This window comes from Musca domestica, unplaced genomic scaffold (genome assembly GCF_030504385.1).
Source record: "Musca domestica strain aabys unplaced genomic scaffold, Musca_domestica.polishedcontigs.V.1.1 162, whole genome shotgun sequence".
NCBI classification, from domain to species: Eukaryota; Metazoa; Arthropoda; class Insecta; order Diptera; family Muscidae; genus Musca; species Musca domestica.
Genome location: NW_026712223.1, coordinates 182,639 through 200,050, shown reverse-complemented (window position 1 = coordinate 200,050; position 17,412 = coordinate 182,639). Strand labels below are relative to the sequence as shown.

The following is a 17,412-nucleotide window of genomic DNA, read 5'->3' as shown; positions in this document are numbered from 1 at the left end:
GTTGCATGTTGGTGGTACCTTCGTAGATGGCTCCAATCTTAACGTCACGGTAGTACTTTCATGGGGGAAGTCACGAGTGAAACCAACACCACCCATCCAGTCGATACACTAACGGCGGCACGTTGAGCAACTTCTGAGGCATAGTATTTGGCCATGGCGGCTTCCTTGGCGAATGGTGCACCATGTTCTACCATACGGGCAGCGTTGTAGGTCAACAAGCGAGCAGCTTCGATTTCGGTGGCAACAGTGGCGATTTGTGTTGCATCGACTGGAAGCTGTAGATGTCTGAACCGAATTGTTTGCGTTCCAACAAATAGGGATGGTGTGGTCAAAGATACCTGGGCCAAGCCAATCATTTGAGCGGCAATGCCAATACGGCCTTCGTTTAGGAATCCAGCAGCGTATTTGTAGCCGTGACCGAATGTACCCAAAAGATTCTCTTCGGGAATGCGGACATTTTCGAAAGTCAACATGCAAGTACGGAGGCGCGGATACCCAATTTGTCCTCGGGCTTTTGATGGTGAAGCCGGGGGTATCACGTTCAACAAAGAAGGTGGTAATACCACGGTAGCCATCTTCTGGTTTGGCATTGGCGAGACAACAAATACGCGGACAAATCAGAGTTGGAGATCCACATCTTGGAACCGTTTAGAATGTAATGGTTGCCGTCCTTTTGGCTGTGGTCTTCAGCGAGAAGGCATCAGAGCCAGAACCGGGTTCAGTCAGGGCAAAACTACCAGGCTATTTAAAATATTCGAAAATAAAATATTACCATTTCAAATACTCAGTATTGCGACCATGTACTTACATATTCTTGGGCCAATTTGGGCAAGTATTTCTTCTTCTGTTCCTCGTTGGCTACCTTAATGATCAAAGAATTAACCAAGGTATTGTGAATATCAACCAAAGCAGCAACAGCTGGATCAACTTTGGACAGTTCTTCAACAGTCAGGATGGTGGTCAAGAAATTGCATCCACTGCCACCCAATTCGGTGTCGATTTCAATGCCCATGAAACCGTTATCGAACATAGCCTGCACGACAGAGGGTTCAAATGTGGTTGTTCGTCCATTTTCTTGACATGGGGAGCAATTGTTCCTGGGCGATCTTGGCAACTGTTTCCAAAAATAAGAGAACACGAAAGATACGAATTATTGGATAATCAAATATTTTAATATGTTTTTACAAAAAAAAATTTGTTGTTTTGTTGCCCCGAATTCCGAAATTCGAAATAGGAATTCAAATTTACCATTTTTTAATATTCTAACACAGGATTGTTTTCTAAATTGTTATCAATAGCTGCATTTTGAACGTCATTTACGATTAAATCACATTAGGTTGTGAAGGTGTGTCAGTTGTTGTTTTCACTTGATAAGAGATAACAATAACAAAAGTAAATATTTTTATACCTACAAGATTGCATAATGACACTGGCTTGCAAACATTGTAGACATTTCATTTTTCAAAAATCGTTGTCGTTTTCATAGGAATGTTCAGGTCTTTTTCTCAGCCTTTATATTAGAATAAAATCGTATTAATTGCCCTGATGCTAATCTACAATAAATTCAAGGCTTTCAATGCAAATCTGATGATTTGGAAATATGACAGAACAGCGTGTGTTGGACCGCTTTAAAAGATGCAGATAAAATACTGCTCTCATTGGGATGTATAGGAAATGAAATTGTCAAATATATAGCGAAAAGTATTTGATAACAAAACTAGATTTCCAGGTACATCAAAATCGATTATTTAAACAGTAGGTCATTTTGGCTTTATTGGAATCTGCAAGAGATAAAAACATAGAGCATGTAATAATTGTGGTTGATGAAAATCACTTCCAAGTGTTTAATTTTCCACCTTGAGTTTATCAAAACAATACAAATGCAGATATATATTATGAAACAAAGATAATTTTATGGAAAATCTAACTAGGCGTTGATAAGAAAAAAAAGTGATGTGTGGTTAAAACAATAACAATTTGCTTCAATTTATTTTTTTTTTTAAATATTTTCTATGCCTATGTATGAGCAGCACGTCTGGACATACATATATATACAGATAAAATACATTTAGAATAAAATATACCCAGGTATGTGATATATATTTTTTTGTCAACTTTCCAACTAAGAACTGGGCCGGATTCATTGCAGCCATCAATTCAACTCTCTAGGAAAGTTACGGAAATTCAACTTCACAATCCATGTGAGTCCACTAGAACAGTGAACGACCACAGGCGTGAAACTGAATCCTAATTTATTCTATCACAGTGTAACGCCGTTTTTAACACTAAATACGTTCCACTCAACAAAGAGAGGAGCAAATTTAAACCGCTGACTAGGCTTGTGAATAATGATGTGATACGACGGCTGTAGCTTTGTTTATTAAAAAACCCTACCCCAAACAGTATTCTCATACAAGATGAACAAACTAAACCTCGGCGTGTTTCGAACTCACAGCCTTGTGCTTCATAAGAATTTTTTCACAACACATTGTGCGGCTTGCCTACCAATTCGACCAACCCATGCCATGTCGTATGTCTGCTACGTGTTCATTATAGAGAGAGGTGTGATTGCCTCTCCAAAGGTTTCTTATCTGTTGTGCTCTGCAGCTATTTCTCTTTCTCTCTGTACATGTTGTACAAATATTGTATGTATGTGGGCACGTGTATATCCAAATATAGACTATTTATATAAAAAAAAATTAAAACAACAAATCGTTGGCATCAAACATCGACTGTTATTTATTCTAGTTAATGCAAATAAGAATAATTTTATCTAAAAACGAATGTCTGTTTGGAAATTGTGTTAATTTATTTCCTAATTTGCACATCTGAAAAAAAGCAATTTCCACAAACTCACAGATTGGAGTGTTAACTGGCTATACGATCGCTGGCAAGAATCTACGGTGTCAGGTTCAAATCCCAAATTGAATAAATTTTTTTTAATTGGAAAATTTTTTTTTTTCCGATTCCCTATGTCCTTTTAAATATATAGACTACCAAGATATCGAATGAAACTTTGAAGTATACAAAGTATTGAAAAACGAAATCTTCACATAGAATTGAAAGCATAACATTTTATAAGATGTCTATTCATTTTATCGAAAAATATATATATGTGTGTGTCTATTTATTTTTGTCCCCTAACATCTCTGTAGAAAAGGACTAAACAAATTGTATTTAAGAAATCATTTGCAAAGTGTTTTGACATTGGAAATGTAAATGTTACGTCACTAAAAAAGGTAGACTTAAGAGGATTAATTGCCGGATAAAAACGTTAGCTATTTTATAAATATTTACCATAAAGATAAGTCGAGTCAACCTCTAATCAAATAGACCCTATCCACAATATTTAATAGTGCAATCATATTACTCGCAGAATTTGTATAAATAAATTGATAAAGTTGAATATTAATTTTATAATTTTTTCAATATTTATATAAGTAAAAGAAATTCTAAGATCAGGCTAAAAATTCGATCCAGAAATTTCCAAAAATTAATAAAAAAAAAAATGAAAAGATTTTGTAGCAAAGTCCATCTCATTCTATGCATAGCTATTTAGCATTTTCAACTTTGGAAGATTGCCTTATAATCAATGGCGTTAGTTTATAACACAAAAGATAACCCATGAATAACATAAATATTTTTAAAAATAATGAGAAATGTAGTCATGGCAATGCTATTGGTGTATTTTATCCTTGCCATGACCAAGCACTGCAGGGAATCAATCCAGTTTTCACTGATCTTCTTAACATGTGTATACAACAAATGATTGCAGCTTGATATTAGTTATAATAATGTATGATAACTTGGTTGCTCCATTTAGTTTTGCTTCCACTGTTAATTGACATTCATTGTGATCGTTCAAGTTTCTTGCATGTCTGTGTGTTTCAAACTGGATAGACAGACTATGATAAATTATATTCTACGATTTGATATGGGCTTTATGCCATAAATGTATTTGTTGAATCCAAAAGGCAATTGTTGCTTGCCTGTCACCTATTGCCCGCCGAGTGAATGCGGAAATAACATAACTAACTTCTTTGATTTTATTTAGAGCATCATTTATATGAAGTTATTGCCAAAACCATACTGCAATTGAAAATGAAGCACCTGCAAGACATTTAATATCGTCAGATTGGACGCACACGCTTCATGAAACTTCATAAATTTTGATTTTGTTTTTTTTTTTTTAATTACGGACGCAATTTAATTTTCGCATATCCATCAGTATGTTTGCTTTTGGCCAAATTCCTACGATTCGAGATAACAAAGAAATTGAGTGAAACCTAACAAAAGTTACGTAACTTTTTTCGAAAAAGAAAAAACATGATGCACCATCCGTCCTTTAAGAACCGAACTACATGTTGTCACACCGCAATCTTACTCTTCCACGTAGACATGTTAGGAGTTAGTGTGAACTTACCGGTTTCCTTCATCATCTTCTCGTCCCTCGGTAAGGAAAGTCAAGGTGGTGGGAGTAGTGGCAGTGCCGGAGGACATAGCGGCACATTGTTGTTGACGCAAGGCATTGGCGATCTGTTGGAAAACGTAAACATAAAAAAATACATTAGAATATTACATAAATATTTTTAAATAGGTTTGGAGTTGTAGCAGTTGTTGTTGCTGCTCCTTTTGGAAAAAAGTGGTTGTTTCTATTTTCATTTATGTTGCATGGAAAATTACTTACCAAACGTGTGGGCAATTTTCTCAAAACATTCATTTGTTTTGTGCTAGTGGCTGCTCACTGAAGAATATTAAAGAATTAATTCAATTTATTTAAACACACACACGGGTGAATGGTTAAACACACACACAGACGAGCGTCCAAATAAACGATCAATGATGGCCTTTTTACAAGTCTCGATGTGACGGAACTGGAAGGCGAACCGTGGCAACACTACGACCTCCAACGTCTGACTGCTGACACAAACTGATCTAACCAGATCTCCAGTACACGTATGAAGCTCCAAATTCTCACCGTGGTGAATATTTGTTTGATATTAAGCTAACAATAAAACACACGAGGAAGACGACCCCATCCCCTTCGTCCATGTTCTTAACGTAATTTACCATTTTTTAGCTGCCGTTTCAATTTGTTGCTAATATTTGTCTCCATATTCGCCTGAATCAATAGTAATCGTATGTTGTCGTTATTAGATTGAGGGGGAGGGGGAACTGAGGGGAGCAACTGAGTGTTCACAGATAGAAGAGAGAGGTAGAACACACGCACACAAACACTAAGTGCGATGCCTCCCCAACAATGGAGACATACGCACCGTTTCTATTAAATACGACTGTAAAGTACCCTACAAAATGATTTCACGCAGATTTGAAATGAATGAACATTTGGAATTAATAAGAAATTACAATATAATTCATTTCATGTTGATACATGTTATTTTACACTGATTAGATAACGGTCAGACCTGTAGTGGTAATATTTTTAAAAATTCCATGAAGTACTAACCATGACGAGGCATTCTATTTTAGATAAATCACATTTTTTTACTCAAAGTTACGAACGGGTATGTATAAAACCCGATCTGATTCGATTAGTGATGGTGGATAATATTTTCAAAATTCAATCACAATTTCCAAAAAGATAAGTCAAATTTGAGATATAGAAACCGTCATAAGAATGAGTGTGAATTTAATCTTTAGGGATTAAAGTCTGTATATGTGAAACTAACTTAGCTACAACCCTTTCTAAATCACTTATATTATGTCAGTTCAGAGAAGCCTAATGTAGAAGCAAATATGTACATTATTATTTGCAATTCAATGGCATCCGCGTCACCATGAAGTAAATCCATGAAAATTGGCATTAATCTTATTTTAGAAGTGGATTTGGTGCATTTCCACAACAGAAACATTTGACAGTAAGAAAGCCTGAGGTCTGAATTCGCTTCTGCGTGACAATATTGCATCGACGAAGGTCTATATGAAACTGAACCCTTATATGTTCACACATATATAAAAAAAAATGTTGATCACAACTTTGATGCCACGTATTATTTTGTTAACTATTGTGAACATAAGGAAGACAATGGATTTCCAGTTATCACCTGCACTCGCAATTACTTCAAATTCCATTGGTATACTATGCCAAAAAGCATTGAAAATGCGTAATATCGAATGATACCAAATATATTGGTCAAAATAGGCTGATTGTCCATTGTGATTGTTTTTATAAACAATTGCTTAGTTCCACTATGGTCTTATGAGTTCCACAACATGCATGAATGCAACAATTGTAATACGATAACGGATTATTTACGTTATTTTATGACAAAAATTCAGGTTCTGGAACACGCATAATATATTTATTGATTATTAAAATAATAACCGCGTTAGCCAGGACATATCCCTGACATCCTTCTTTTTTTAAATGGCTATATTCTTTTAAGAATATTAAGGATAAGTAGCTTTAAAACAATAAAAAGTATCGGTCGGTTTTGTTCTATTATTTAAAAATATTTTGACTGTGGAACCAAAGGAGTGGGGCAACTTTGTCCATTTCGTATCAGACCTAAATAAATATGATATTACTATCGCGACGTGCCAGCTTTGGATTATATTGATTACTTCCTTCACTTTATCTGAGATATGTGATAATTTTTAGAAAATATAGTGGGCCGAAGTATTTAATTTTTACTTCATCTATAAATATTGGTATGGGAAAAATTACAAGAAAATCGATCAGATACAATTTTAAGAGAAATTATCAATTCCATATTTATATTTCTTGTTGATAGAAATATTTAGATACAGCTGACTTGTTTTGCAAGTTATAAGAGATAAAAGTATTGAAAATTGTGTCCCTTTGTGGATGAGGTACCAAAAGGGGTTCGAAGATGTATATCATCTTCGCAACACATAAAGCGATTCGGATGCTTATTTCGCTTTCTGTGAGCGTTTTGTTTTTCAAAATCTTGAAACCTATGCGGTGAAGGTACCAGAAGGAGTGCGCCGATATATCCCATCTTCACAGCCGACCTTGTCTTAGTAGAAATAATGAGATGTGCGAAATTTTTAATGAACCGGAAACTTATTTCGCATTTTATGATCGATTTGGTTATTCAAAATGTTGACCCTTTGTGGGGGATGTACCATAAGAAATGGTTCGATCTCTTCCATCTTAATAACAGATCTTGTGTTATTGAAAATGTTATTACCAACTTTATAAATGATCTTGTGTTGATGGAAATATTGAGATGTGCCAAGTCTAAATGGAATTGGATGTTATTTTCGCGTTTTATGAGTTTCATAAATATTCAAAATTTTGACCATTTGTGGTCATCTCCACACCAGACCTGAGTTAATAGAAATATTGTGATGTGTGTAATTTGAAGACAATAGAGTTTGTGAGAGTTATAATAATTCAAAACGTTTACCCTTTGTTAGGAAGGAATTTGTCCATTTTCGCACCTGACCTAGCACTGATGCAAATATTAGGATTTTCAAAGTTGGAGCAAAATCGGATTAAATTTTCTCTTTTGTGCAGGAAATTATTTTCTTTGAAAACATTGACATTTTATGGGGCAGGTACTAGAAGGAGTGGACCGATATTGCCCATCTCGAATTCGATCTAAGTTTGACAATGATATTGCGATGTACCAAGTTTGGATCAAATCAGATACACCCTTCGAGAGTTATCGTACACACCAGCCAGCCAGATAAATGTCCTGAAACGGATTTGGTCCAAAGAGACTTAGGGTCTAAAACAGTTATTTCGATGAGGCACCCTACCCTCTGTAGCCATATGGCTGAAAGTAAAGAAACGGTATACCAAGTGATGATGGTAAACTCAATAGAATAATATCCAAGAATATGAAGTTAACTGGCATAATTTAGGAATTTCTTTTAAGTATTACTATAGCACATATAATTTCGATGAATGACAAAATTACTGTGGATACTTTTGCTCAATTCTGGGACTGTTGATGGGTACATTCTTCTAATTGCAAATATAAAAAATACAATGTATGCATATTGTCGGTCTCATGTTTATGTGTTCCATACACCAAAAATTGCATCTGGAAATGCTTGTGGCTGATTGAAAACTATTAAAAACGGTACATGTACAAATATTAACAACCGACAAAAGATGTGTCTGTTTGATTCAGAGAATTATAATGTTTTAAAACATGGCTTTTTCAATTCTTTTCTCATATACGCGCTTTGGCGCAATTGTAAAATATTGTGCTTACATGTACTACACATACATATTTTGATTTTTTTACCTTCCAGAACTATTCATTACCAAAAATTTCGGAAAATTTAACCTAAGAAATTCAAGCTCTGTCTTAGACAGCAGCTTTATTATAAATTATCATCAATGTCTCATAACAGCTGTGATTTTGTTTCAGAACAAAAGGTGGTATATATCTAACAATAAATAACTTCAGCGAATTGTTGTTGTTCTATCTCCTGTATAGTTTGCAACATAACTTATGACACCAGCTTGAGTTGCATACGAAAAAAAATATTCCAATTGTGAAACAATTTTGAATTGAGGTTTACACATCTCAAATCTCAGCTTACATATGGGCACACGGACACATTTGTTTACATTCTTAATTCTACCCCAAAACATAGGAACTTATCAAGTCTTAATTTTATAAAACATTTGCTTTCTTTATTTTAAAGAAATCCAATGGTTTTTATTATTTTAATAAAAATAAATCGATGGCATCCAATAGTCACTGACCATTTTTACACACATGCCACCATCCTCCCGATAATTGTATTGATGGTTGTTTGTTTTTGTTGTTGTTATATTACACAGCACAACTATGAACTAGATCAGGCTTAAGCAGTTTCCATGGGTTGGGCAGCGGTTTCTTCGGTGTATTTGCCCTTGTCCTTGCCCAAAGCAGCCAAACGTCCCTTGCCGCGACGTTCCAAGATAGCTTTGCGATCCTTGTCCAATTTCAATTTGACAATCAACACTTGGAGGGATGGATGCCGACATAAACGTTGGTACCGTTGGCATTTTCACGTTGGATCTTCTCAATGTAGACGACAAACTTCTTACGGTAGGCTTGGACAACCTTGCCAACTTGGTTACCCTTGAAGTGGCCGCGCACAACTTGTACTTCATCATCCTTGCGAATGGGCATGGAGCGAACGTTGTACTTTTGACGCAACTCCTTGGAGAGGGGAGCCGACATAAGGCGACGACGAATGTGGGAGGGGGCCTGGAAATGGCGCTTGCGGTTCTTTCTGCGGGAAGATGTCACGAACTTGTTCAATTTCATTTTGGATGTGCTTTGTTGGGTTCACTGCAAAAGAAAAAGGAAACTATTAAAAACCAGGCCGATAATTTAAAACACACTAACTTAAAACACTAATTAAGCGTTAGTGAAAATGAGAAGAGATTTTCTTTACACCATCACATATATTTGTTTACTTCGTACGAAGCAAAGGAAAAAACATTAACAAGTCTTTGTATTTTTAAGGCGGCATCACTTCAATTGGCATTTTTTCATTTTCATTAACACTTCTCGATAAAATTTTCATTTTTTATAATTGTTCAGCTAATTGTGAGAATCCTTCACAACGTAATTCAATTCAATTCTTTTCGTAATACACGATGTTTTTTGATTTAAAAATTTCACTGAGAAAACTTACACCAAACAACTATCGTAAAAATACGAAAAAGAAAGAAATTGACAGTTGCGCTGTCGGAAGTAGCAGCGGCCAGTTGTCAAAAATGTTCGTTAAGTTTCTCATATGTCATTGTCCAAATACAACACTAAACTAAACGAAAATCATGCCAGAGTTGCAATTGGGAAAATATTTAAAAATAAATTGACCTTTATATGCAAGGTGGTGCTTTTTCTTAAGACCCCATGAAAATATAGAAAAAAAAAAAAGAATCGATTAAAACCGAGTAATGGTGTGTATCCCACAAAATTCTCCGATCCGATTTGTAGCCTCTCACAAAACATGGGTCCGATTCATTGCTTTGATCTGGCAAAATATCGATGACCGCACCATTCGATATGCTGCTATCGTTCGGTTGTCAGCTCTAACAGTTGATGGGGTTTGTTCGTATTTGTTGCGTTGTTTTCACGTGGACCAAGAGAACATTCATTAAAAAAATCTTCAATAATGGCTGAACTAATGGTTCGTAGGAAAATCTGATCCCATTCCATATTCGCCGATAAACATTATCGTTACTGTTTTCAGCACGGAGCGTCTTTATTATCGAGGCCAGCCGATGAGTTCGGAAATGATGGTCTGGTGGAGGAGATGTGGGCAGTCAAGGCTATGGATCATGCCGAAGTCCATTTTAATGTAGGTTTTTTTTGCGGAATTACGGTAATAAGAGCAGGTCATTGAACAGACAATTATCTGATGATTTCGAAATTGTTCGTGCCACTAGTTATTTTCTCCATATATGGACATTTTTTAAATTCCTAAACACTAGCTAAAAACCTAGCGAGGAAAGGCCAGAATGTGGGCCAATGCATAAATCAAATCGAAACCAATTGGGTTCAGGTATTTCTAGGTTGTATGTGATATCTTGTATATAATATAGCATTTACGTCTTTGGTAATATTACGCATTTAATTTATCAAACGATTCAGAATATCATATAAAAGGAGCTGGGTTTCTTGTTGTCTCCTTTTGCCTGTAACAAGCAAATGCACATAACCCTAGTCTCTGCCATAGTGAGGTATTGTACATTAAACTGTCATATTTCAAATGCTACATTAGCTAGAAAAAGGACAGCTCATTGGACCACAGATATTAAATGTACTACCATTATTCCTCAGTTACACGGCTTTGCGCATCCGCAACATCATGCCTTTAACAAGACTTTTTCTCCAATTCTCTTGCAGTTGATAACTAGTGTTCACCCATCCTGTCTCAGACTAACGCCCTACGATGATCAGATCTACCAAACTTTTCGCCAAGATTTCCAGATTTGAAAGTCGACATACTTTCTGATGACATTTTAAAATCACCTGAAGCTAAATTGGCTTGGCGTAACTTTGCCGAAAAATTCAACAAACTAGAAGACTACTCTTACGGAACCTTAATGCGGTATGTATGAAAATTTTGCAAAATAAAGATGGTTATTTAAAAAATAATTGTTTTAGGCGCCGATGCATCAAAGAATTTTCCCCTGAAAATTCCCTACTTGTAGTTCGCATCCAATTCTTGGCCATTGAAATCGCCCGCAATATCGAAGGTTACAATGATGAGGTGTATCGTAAATTTAGACCTGCCCCCAAAACACTGCTGACAAGTGAAAACAATGGAAGCCAACAGCAGGAAGTTTCTCAATGAATATAATGCCACCATTAATGTTAGCTTCGAAATAAGGATATTTTTACAAGAAATATTTATGTAGCTTTTTAGACACCTGTATAATTTAAGTAATACTTATTAAATTAAAATGTATGTTTCGGATCATCCCAACATGAAAACAATAGTATTTACTGTGTTCTGACTAACGAAGTCTTTAAGCGATGGCTGATTTGTCAGTTATGTGTCCAGCCTCTTTAGATTCACTTCGTGTAATGCTAAATAAAAATTCATCTGAGTCTCGGCTGGTATCTAAAGCTTAACCAACAACGAAACGCGTCGCACAGTGGTGAGAGTTTTCCCTTTTCATTAAGCCAGCCCGTAACAGAAAAAAAGTGCACATCGCTGAAGGTTAAATAAGCTTTATTTTATTAATATTATTATGTGTGAAAAATAAAAAAAATCGAATCATTTTATATGAAGTACATTGGATTACACTCCATAAAAACAGGTTTAATAAGACGCTGCTCGTATTCACGTTTCAAATCTTTCGAGAAAGTTCTTGCTCTAAAAAGAGGAACAAAATTATTGATAGGATACAAATTTCCTTTCAGAATAAAACTTACCCTTCTAAATAAACACGTCCACGAAATGCTACCAAATGCGCTAAATATGCAGGAGCCGGATAGGAAACAACTCGATTACAACGTGGAAACAAGTGACACAAATTATATGTAAGTTGTTGCAAAAGATCTATATCGAGGTTTGACTCGTCCATGATAACGTTATAGCGAGTAGGTTTCGCTGTACCTTGGATCGATTGATGGCTAACCATGAAGAACTGAACTTCGTTCGGATGAGTAATGTGCTGGTCGACAACAGTGCCTGGTACCACATTGTTAAAATCGCGGTCGTCGCGTGGTTGTGTCATGGGGAAAAACCTAGTGTGGTGTCGCTTAACAACAATGATACAGGTCAATTTCGGACTGCATTTCTGTGTGATTGAATATAAAGAAAGAAACATACATAGACACATTATAGATACGCAGGTGTTGATTATGATGGATTACATTGAAGGCAAAGTTATTTACCAATTTGGCGCAAGCTCTTTTTATTGCCTTTAATTCAACATTCGCAATGATGGGGAATTGGCCATCCGACACGCCGTCTCTGTAGTAAATAATCTGAGAAGGATACGTTTTCATGTATTTAAAATAGACCTTCAAATGTTGGGTTGCGATCGACTCCATGTCTTCGATGTCTTCTCTAGTCGACTGTTGCAATCTGTATTGCATGTTATAACAAGCTCCAAATGGATCGTGTGAAGCTGTGACTCCAACAACACTCGGAATGTGACGCTGATCGGGGGACGGGTGCGTTACGTCGGCGCCCATAAACATCACATTTTTTAATGGTGTCATCATCTGTTTCATGGCAATATCCCTATCCTGAGATATTTTGTGATTGGTTCCGTTAAGCTTCCCGTTTACCTTTAGGAGTATATTCGAAAAAACTGTTAGATCTCTTGCAGTTCGTCCGATAGTTTCCTCCTTTATACACTGTGTTAGAATTCCAACTCTCAATTCGGCGTTTTGCTTTATATCGGAATAAGTGGTTCTACTGTTTCTACCCAAGACAACAAATACCAGGGCATACTTTTGTTTTGCAAGATCCGCAAGTGTGGCATTGATATTGCGATATGCTATAATTTCGGCCGAGTTTTCAAGGTTCATATTCAAATTTTTTGAGGTGGTTAAGACCTGCCAAAAAAGAACACGTTTTAACCTAATTCATTTTTCACATTTATAATGCTTACCTTATTTTTAAATTGCTCCAAATCTCTATAACTCATCCTCGATCGGGGATTTTCTTCGTATATTATACCCCATTTGTGGCCTGCTCCGCCTTGTGGTTGAGAACAAGTCAAAAATTTTAGTCCATCCATACGCCAAGCACCACGACTTGTTCTAACTGTTTGTCCGTTCAAATACTCCATTAATGGTGATGGTAAAACACGGATTGGCACCTTAATAAAACTGGAACCGATTTGGATACCAAACGACTGGACTATTGCGCTGGCATTATGATTGAAATACGTCAACATATCCATGATTTTTGCCTTGCGGCGATTGGTTGAAGTTGCGGCAAAACGTATCATCTTCTGCACTTGTTTTGATTCGTCTTTCCGCTAGACACGATTTCAGCAAATAAATACATGTTGAGGAAACTATGATATGTGTACTTACATTTAATGCCTGACCTTCGGCAATCTTACATAATTCTATTGGCAAATAAATTGAACGGACCGTAGAACCAACTTTCACACAATTCAATTGTGGATACTTAAGAATATAACCTCGGGATTGAAAGTATGCAGCAATAGTCATCTGTGCACCCTCATCGTTTTTAAAAGTCAATTTCGAAGCAGAATCCCCTAAGCCCATTACTTTGTATCTCTTGTCAAAACTTCCAAATGACGCTGGTGGTTGATACACAATGTCAATGTTTTTTAGGTATCGTTCAACATTTCTGTATTCGTAACTTTCCAAAGGTTTTTCCAAACTGATATTATTGTTTGCCAAGTAATCGAGCAGAGGAGATTCACGTGGAAATGACTTGTGGGCAATATCAACATTAAGAAACGGTACTTCACCCAGATTGCAGCCTGGAACAAACCTGTCCAGGCTTCGTATCCATCCTCTAAATCGAATGGGTTTCTGGGTCTGCAAAAAAAGGAACGTCCAACACGAATGCTCCGTTCATTGTTACTTTCCGACAAAATTACATCTAAAGCTTGCAAGGCTCTCATCGGTTTGTCGGAAACTTTTCATTGTGGTATCTGCAATAACAGCAATAGCAATAACAGCAAAGTCAGTTCAACTTCATTTCTATTGACTTACGTTCTTAGTGAATTGAGATCCACAACACAGTCGGTAGTTTCCTTAATTTCTACTCGAAATTCTTTCGTGCGGTTGCCCGAATCTGGAACCTAAAAAAACATTGTAACCTGCCAAACCCTTAATTTAGAAACTACGTACATGAACTGTATGTTCGATTGGACCCGGAAGTCGCACTGGGGTATAGCAACTTTTTCTGCCATCAAATGCAGCTTCAATACCACCGAAAGTTTCCCTTTTGCACTGTTGAAATGCAGGACGCATAAATTTTTTTGGCCGATCTGGTGTAATTGTTACGTCGTAGTGGTAGGCTTCATTTGGCATATTATCAAGAAGCAATCGTAAATAATTCACTTCTACGACACCTTCTGTACCACGTGTTCCACGAACAATACCAGCACAGGAGGCCTTTTTTACCGGAAGGATCTTTTCTATAAAAGTTAATGGAATAAAGGTAATGAGAAATTAATTAGAGGATGTTGAATAATGCCACATATCCTTTCGGACACGCACTGAAACCAGTGTTTAGTTACCTTCCGAAAGTGACAAATTTTGGAATGATGTCACAACTCTTTGCTGTTCTTGCAATTGCCTTTGTTGAGCTGCGCCTCTCTGTTGCTGTGGACGGTTGCTTCCTCCTCCCGATCCTCCTTGTTGTTGTGGGCCAGGCCCTCTTTGCTGCTGTTGGGCACCCTGATTGCCTCCCGATCCACCTTGCTGTTGGCCAGGACCCCTTTGCTGCTGTTGGGCACCCTGATTGCCTCCCCATCCACCTTGCTGTTGGCCAGGACCCCTTTGCTGCTGTTGGACACCCTGATGGCCTCCCGATCCACCTTGCTGTGCACCTGGACCTCTTTGCTGCTGTTGGGCACCCTGATTGCCTCCCCATCCACCTTGCTGTTGGCCAGGACCTCTTTGCTGCTGTTGGACACCCTGATTGCCTCCCCATGCACCTTGCTGTTGGCCAGGACCCCTTTGCTGCTGTTGGGCACCCTGATGGCCTCCCGATCCACCTTGCTGTTGGCCAGGACCCCTTTGCTGCTGTTGGGCACCCTGATTCCCTCCCGATCCACCTTGCTGTTGGCCAGGACCCCTTTGCTGCTGTTGGGCACCCTGATTGCCTCCCCATCCACCTTGTTGTTGACCAGGACCCCTTTGCTGCTGTTGGGCACCCTGATTGCCTCCCCATCCACCTTGTTGTTGACCAGGACCCGTTTGCTGCTTTTGGGCACCCTGACTGCCTCCCCATCCACCTTGCTGTTGGCCAGGAGCCCTTTGCTGCTTTTGGGCACCCTGACTGCCTCCCTCAGATCCTCTTTGCTGTTGTGCTGTTTGTTGCGGGACACCTTTTTATGTAAGTACGTATCATTGCAATTTATAAATGTTAAAAAAACTACCAACATACCTTGTTGCTGACCAGGTTTCTGAAGTTGCTGTTGTCCACCTTGTCCTCCTGGTTGCGGTGTCTGTTGTCCTTGCTGCCCTTGTCCACTTTTTTGTTGACCAGGGACTTGGCTCTGCTGACTGCCTTGGCCTATATATTATATTGGAAAATGTTTTAATACTACTATATGCCTGTTTTAATTGCGAAATAATGTTGCCATGAAACTATTAGTCAATTTACCTGATTGGGTGTTTCCTTGCGATCCTTTTTGAGGGTCCTGGGTTTGTTTTTTCCCAGACGAATCCGATTCGGATGACTTGTACTCTAAACACAAAAAACACGTAGATGTCCACAAAGTATTTCATCATACAATTCAACAAACAGACAAACAAATGTTAGCCAAACAAAAAGTTTTCTATTTTGGGAATACTCACTATTCTTTTTTCCCATGGCTGTTCAAAACTAGCTTTCTTCTATAAAATACGTATTTTTCTAATAAAATCTGCAAAAAATCTTTATTAATTTGAAATTAAGTCGAATTGTCCCGAGTTTTATTCCTTCTGTAGGTCTTTGTGTATATGGTTTCAGCTTTGTTGTGTTGGGCTGCTGCGTTTGTTGCTTATATACTCCTCAGTTTAGGGTTGCCATTCTTCCTCTTTTTAATCAGTATAATTAGAAAAACATTGTCGATTTGATAGAATTAATTTAAAAATTTTGTTTATATCGCGAGGTGCATTGTTCACAATTATGTACTCTATATCCATCTCTCTGGAACCTATATTTACGCTCAATTTATATTATAAATTTTTGTTAAACTTGGCAACTCTTTTTGGGATGAAAATTAACATATTTGGGTTTAATAGCGTGTGAATCCCCAAGTTCGTATTTTGTTACATCAAAAAAAAAAAAAAAAAACAAAGTTAAATTGTGATGCAATCAGTGTTGCCGTTTTGGGCGTTTCCGTCCAAATTTGGGCGGAAAAAAGATAAATATTGTTGTTTGGGCGGATTTTTTCCATATTGGGTACAAATTTATTTTTCATTGTTTATTTTTACGTAATTTAATTTTTTTATTACTAACTGAATTTTATATTTTTTATTGATATGAATCGTTATTTATTTTATAGATTTTTTTTCTAATAATTTTCTAATAATATATATAATACATTTGGCTTTAGTCGTGCGGGGCCGACCATGTGATACCCTACAACACTACAATATGTTAGAAGCCCCCTCATGTCCAAATCCATTTTGGAAGATTTCGCTTTTGAAATTATGTCACGGAGCACTGCCCAGATATTACCCTTAGCATTTTGACCAGGGACATTTTGCCGTTAGTTTTTGTGGTCCATTTTACGGCTAAATATATTCCAATGGTCATCCAAAATGCCAGAATTCTTCCCTGTGCTTACCTATCTTCTCAGGCGCGTCGATTGGCTTCAATTGTGTGATCAGGAAATTTGTTTCTGTTTTTGGGTCATTTAAACCCCTAAATATTTTGCGATCATCTCCAAAAGCAAGAGGTCCCTCTGTGTCTCAAAATTTAGACTCATCTATATGATTTGCTTGTCTACGATATTTGGCTATATTCGTAAACGAAATCAGCATAAAAAAGCCAGAAGTTCGCCTATTGTGTATCGCCTGTAAGTAATGTTGGTATTTTTTTACACAAAAGTAGTGGTCCATTCTACCCGCTGTCCTAAGATCTAACTTCATGCGAGATTTCGTGTACTTAGGTTTATATTTGGGACCTTTATAACGGCTGCAAAATCAGGAACATTTTGAGTTGCTGGTCAATTTCAACCCCTAAATATATTGCGGACATCTTTGAAAACAATAGGCTAAGCCCTTCTGAGCCTAACCCTACCTTTGT

The 17,412-nt window shown here is 37.1% G+C and overlaps 3 protein-coding genes and 1 pseudogene across 3 annotated transcripts; 1 reads left to right on the top strand and 3 right to left on the bottom strand.

Annotated features, from left to right (window-relative positions):
- Position 1: 1 nt before the first annotated feature.
- LOC131801504 (short/branched chain specific acyl-CoA dehydrogenase, mitochondrial-like) lies at positions 2–4,852 on the bottom strand (annotated as a pseudogene).
- A 3,760-nt stretch (positions 4,853–8,612) lies between these two features.
- LOC131801486 (large ribosomal subunit protein uL24-like) lies at positions 8,613–9,778 on the bottom strand. Its single transcript, XM_059120234.1, is given in 3 exon segments — positions 8,613–8,951; positions 8,954–9,284; positions 9,634–9,778. Coding segments are annotated over 2 exon segments (447 nt in total). The 5' UTR covers positions 9,261–9,284; positions 9,634–9,778; the 3' UTR covers positions 8,613–8,811.
- Positions 9,779–9,982: 204 nt separating this feature from the next.
- LOC131801488 (protein PBDC1-like) lies at positions 9,983–11,449 on the top strand. Its single transcript, XM_059120236.1, is given in 5 exon segments — positions 9,983–10,131; positions 10,195–10,302; positions 10,851–10,923; positions 10,926–11,055; positions 11,112–11,449. Coding segments are annotated over 5 exon segments (516 nt in total). The 5' UTR covers positions 9,983–10,116; the 3' UTR covers positions 11,302–11,449.
- Positions 11,450–11,665: 216 nt separating this feature from the next.
- On the bottom strand, positions 11,666–16,144 carry LOC131801487 (protein argonaute-2-like). Its single transcript, XM_059120235.1, is given in 12 exon segments — positions 11,666–11,826; positions 11,886–12,253; positions 12,351–13,019; positions 13,076–13,447; positions 13,506–13,918; positions 13,921–14,091; positions 14,152–14,248; positions 14,298–14,587; positions 14,690–15,502; positions 15,562–15,690; positions 15,781–15,864; positions 15,975–16,144. Coding segments are annotated over 12 exon segments (3,516 nt in total). The 5' UTR covers positions 15,991–16,144; the 3' UTR covers positions 11,666–11,732.
- Positions 16,145–17,412: the final 1,268 nt, after the last annotated feature.